A 4007-nucleotide genomic window follows, 5' to 3' on the forward strand; every position below is an offset into this window, starting at 1 on the left:
ACCTCCGACCCAGCACGCGGGAAAGGGCGGCCGGTCCTGGGCCGTGCTAAGCAGTACCACCGCTTCTCACTCAGCTGGAGTATTAATTATGACGGCCTGCTACCTGCTTTCCCGCCTTCCTTCCTTCGTCTAGTCTCAACTTAGAAGCACAGGTCAGATACTATCACTCGGCTGAAAACCCTGTAACCACTCCATACTCTGCTCAGAGTAAAACCCAGAGTCCCCCCGGGGAAGGACCCTCTGCACTCACCCCTGCCATGCTCCCCTCACTCCTCCTGCTCCAGCCATTTGGGCTCTTGCTGGCCCTCAAACATTCCAGGATGCTCCCACCTTCAGCCTTTGCACTGGCCCCCCTGTGCCTGGAAGTTCCCCAAGGTGCCACATGGCTATCACCCTCAACTTCCTCCACACCTTGTTTACACGTTACCTCTTCCAGGAACCTTCTTTGAAATGCCACCCTGCTTTCCTCTGACCCCCCTGACCAACCCTGCCCTACTGTTTTTGTTTTCCCCTTAGCAGGTCATCTATGATACTGTATTAGGATGCACTTACTTACAGGATTTATTGTCTGGGTCTCCCCCACTCCCAATCCTGAGTCTGGGAGGACACATAACCAGCCCTTGGTATTTCTTGAATACGTGATTTTCTAGGAAGGACCATAGCTTTGATCAGATTATCAAAGAGTTTTTTGGCCCAAAAACTATTAAACAAAACACTTCCCAGGGCTAAAGCTGTTTGAAAACGAACCATTTGTTCCAGTCCTCAAAGAACCTTTCTGAGCAGGGACACAGCAACCAAATAGATATTGTCCTTGGGTTTTCCCAATTCCCTCCACTTGGCAGTATTGGGCGTCCCCTCCTGTGGTCTCAGGAGACCCTGGATGCCAGCTGGGCAGCAGCTTCCAAACCCTGTGAGAGAGCTCCCCCAGCAGCAGCACAGAGAGGAGACAGACCATGAGATTTACCCCACAAGTGGGCACTGTATGTGGAGTACATGCTGGGAGCAATGAGAACAGCAGTAAATACAGAACAGAAAATAACGATCTTTGAAATGACAACAAACTATCTAAGCACTAACACGGAAGGAGGCGGCTGCCCAGGCGCTGGCGGGCAGCTCCTCAGGAGAGAGAGGCCGACTTCTTTCCAGGCTGCCTTGTCTTCAGTCCTTGTAACTTTTCATCTTTCAGTGCCTTCAGGAATTTGTCTGCAGGAGAGCAAAACAAACACAGCTGTAGTGAAGATAAGGGCTTTTCTAACACTTGCAAAGTAAGCTTCTGGGAGGCAATTGTGTGTTCCCTGCATGAACCCAAAACCCAACCTGGTTAGGAGAAAAAACCCTAAAAGCCAAAACCTGTTTATGTGGAGAATATGCAGTAAAGAAATCCAGGACTTAGAAAAGCCTGTCGTCTAGGGATTCTTTCCATGGCGGTGGGGAAAAGGACCTTACAGGGTGTCTGATGAGTTGGGGACCATTCTCACAGCCACATTAACCTAAACATTTAGGTTATTTCATATTCCCCTTCCCTGTGTGGCAGGGGAGCTGATTTAACCTGTTGTTTTTGTTTTGCTTTGTTTTACAATAGTGGGGATGGTCTTTCTAGAACAATGTGCCCTCCTCCACCGGTACACTGCAAGCCTTAGAACAGGTGATGGGAAGACAAAGTCTGCAGAACAGCCAATGGCTACTGAATATTCTACAGTGTGATAGGTCCTTATGGGAGTAGAGTCAGATTTAACTTCACCCTCCAATGGGAAAGATCAGTTTAGCTTGCATGCTAGAGGAATCCTGCCCACAACAGCACACCTGGTCCAGATTCCTAAGACTCTAAACCTAAGATCAGAGGGCAGAGTTCAGGACTCTGAGAGGGCTACTAGGACCAAGGCCAGGGTTCACAGGGAGGTTTCCTTCCAGCAGTGAGAAGTGGAGGGCTCCAAAGCCCCTCAGTGAACTGAACTGTCTTTGGGCTTCCTGAGTCTTACACAATTCCCGCCTACCTACAGACCTACAGACTCCAACTGACGTTTGCTTCCCCTTCCTCCCATTCAGGACCGCAGTTGAAGAGAAACACTAAAGCTCAGGTCTGTAGAGGTAGGGGTCGTGTGTGGTGGGTGATAGTAATATTACTACCACAGGGGTGGGGGTGGGGGTGTCACGGTGTCGGAAGTTTAAAGTGCAGATTTGGGGCTGGGGTGGATGAAGTTCTAGGTTTGGAGGCTCAGAGTCCAGATTACCGGGCTCAGGATGGAGGGAGGGTGGAGTTTGGGCCAAAAGTGTTCATGAAATCCTGACTGTGGAAGGCGTCGCTTGAAATCCAGAATGGGGGAGTCGGGGGTGCTGGGAGGTGTGACTGGGTGCTGGAGGGGTTGATCTGGGGTGTAGGATTCCTGGGGGCTGGATTTTGAACCCCAGGCCACACTGCGGAGGACGGGATTAGGAAGGCATGGAGCCAAGGAAGGAGCCAAGGAGCGAGCCAAGGCGGGCTAAGGGGGGACTCGGGCAAGTCACGCACAGCGCTGGGAGTCGAAGCCATCCCCAGTGATGGTGAGCAGCTCCAGCTCCTTAATCCGGATCTCCAGCTCGCATAACTCCTCGGGGTGGGAGCCGGAGGCGAGCCGGGGGGTCGTGGGGCCGGGGGCCAGGGGCGAGGCAGCCACCTCTGGCCCCGGCGGTGGCGAGTAGAAGAAGCGCAGAGGCTCGTAGGGGATGGAGGCCAGGCCGGAGGGCCAGGGCGGGGGCCAGGGGCGCTCGCTGGGAGGCCCCAGGCCGGGTGGCGGCGGCGGGGGCGCCGGAACCTGGGGCTCCTGGGGCAGGGGCCGCCCCGCCACCGCCCCGCCCGCCGCCGCCCCGCCCGCCTTCAGCGGCACGAAGAGCTTCTTCCAGATGTTGAAGTCGCTGAGCGGGGACGAGGAGATGCCGCGGTCATAGAGGGAAGGGAAGTAGAGGGGCGGGGCCGGCCGCTGGCTCATGGTGGGGCTCTGGCTGCCGCGCCGCCCCTTCGGCATCTTTTGAATGGGAGGCTGCGTGGGAGGATCCCCGCGCCGGGAGACGCGCGCCTCAGCCCCGAGTCTCCGGGATTCTGAGGTTCCACAGGCCACGCCCCGAAGGAGCGCGGTCCCGCCCCTTCGGCCAGCCCCGCCCGGAACCGGCGGTATTCTATGGTCCCCCCGGCCACGCCCCAGAACGTGCCCCGCCCATTGACGTCAGGCAGTGTCCCCGCAGTGGGAGAGGCTGGGGGAGCGGCAGGGACGGGAAGTGTCGCAGGCGCGCCCTCGTCCTCCCTGTCGGCACTCATGGTTTTCCGCGACGCCCGGCGATCGCCTTACATACACTGTCCTCCAGCCTCCGATCCGGTCCCACCCCTCGACTCTTCCCACCGCCCCTACATTTCCTCTAACCTCGCTCCGCCGCTGTTGCGCCCCTGGCCCCAAGCTTCCATCTCACATCTCCCATCCCAGAAGAACCTCAGACAAAAACAGGAAGCAGGGAGCTGGCCAGAACTGCAAGAATACATTTTTCAGTCTTCCTCTCCTTTCACAGGGAGAAAAATATTTCCTAGACACCTGCCCCCTGCCACAGCCAACTTCCCTTAGCACCTCTCGCCGCAAAGTATCTGGGGGAAATGAGTTTTCATTCTCTACAACGGGAGGCAAAGGAGAAGAGGGTTGATTAGGATCGGCTGTTAGAGCCAACCCATGTTTCTGCCAAATTTCCCAGTGTTGTGGAAGAGTCTGGAAAACGGGACCCTGGTATGGATTTGTAATAGATCTGAAGTAGAAGTCTTCAATGACATGCAGTTTACTTTAGTTCATTTCCAGACACATTATTAGGCGCTAACAGGAAAACAAGCCACTATAAAGAAATCCTGCTGAACCCACCTGGAAGAGCTCACCCATTCTTTAAGAGGGACCTATACATACTGCCCCAGGGGCTTGTCCAGCTCATTTTAAATGAGTAGCCTGTATTAGCCACAGACTGAGGGGGAGTAAATTTCCTTGAAGGCCTCTCCC

At 55.2% G+C, this 4007-nt stretch overlaps 1 protein-coding gene across 1 annotated transcript; it reads right to left on the reverse strand.

Moving 5' to 3' along the window:
* Positions 1-218: 218 nt before the first annotated feature.
* On the reverse strand, positions 219-3022 carry C24H11orf91 (chromosome 24 C11orf91 homolog). Its single transcript, XM_045808682.2, has 2 exons — positions 2510-3022; positions 219-1203 (listed from the first exon to the last, which is right to left on the reverse strand). The coding sequence occupies exons 1-2, from the start codon at positions 3000-3002 to the stop codon at positions 1118-1120; spliced, it is 579 nt and encodes a 192-aa protein (XP_045664638.1). The 5' UTR covers positions 3003-3022; the 3' UTR covers positions 219-1117.
* Positions 3023-4007: the final 985 nt, after the last annotated feature.

This window comes from Ursus americanus, chromosome 24 (genome assembly GCF_024610735.1).
Source record: "Ursus americanus isolate L20-20 chromosome 24, mUrsAme1.1.p, whole genome shotgun sequence".
Lineage (NCBI taxonomy): Eukaryota > Metazoa > Chordata > Mammalia > Carnivora > Ursidae > Ursus > Ursus americanus.

Coding starts and splice junctions, on each gene's coding strand:
- C24H11orf91 (XM_045808682.2), bottom strand. CDS start 3,002: ATGCCGAAGGGGCGGCGCGGCAGCCAGAGCCCCACCATGAGCCAGCGG. Junction 1,204..2,509: donor TGGCTTCGACTCCCAGCGCT/GTGCGTGACTTG, acceptor GCTCTCCTGCAG/ACAAATTCCTGAAGGCACTG.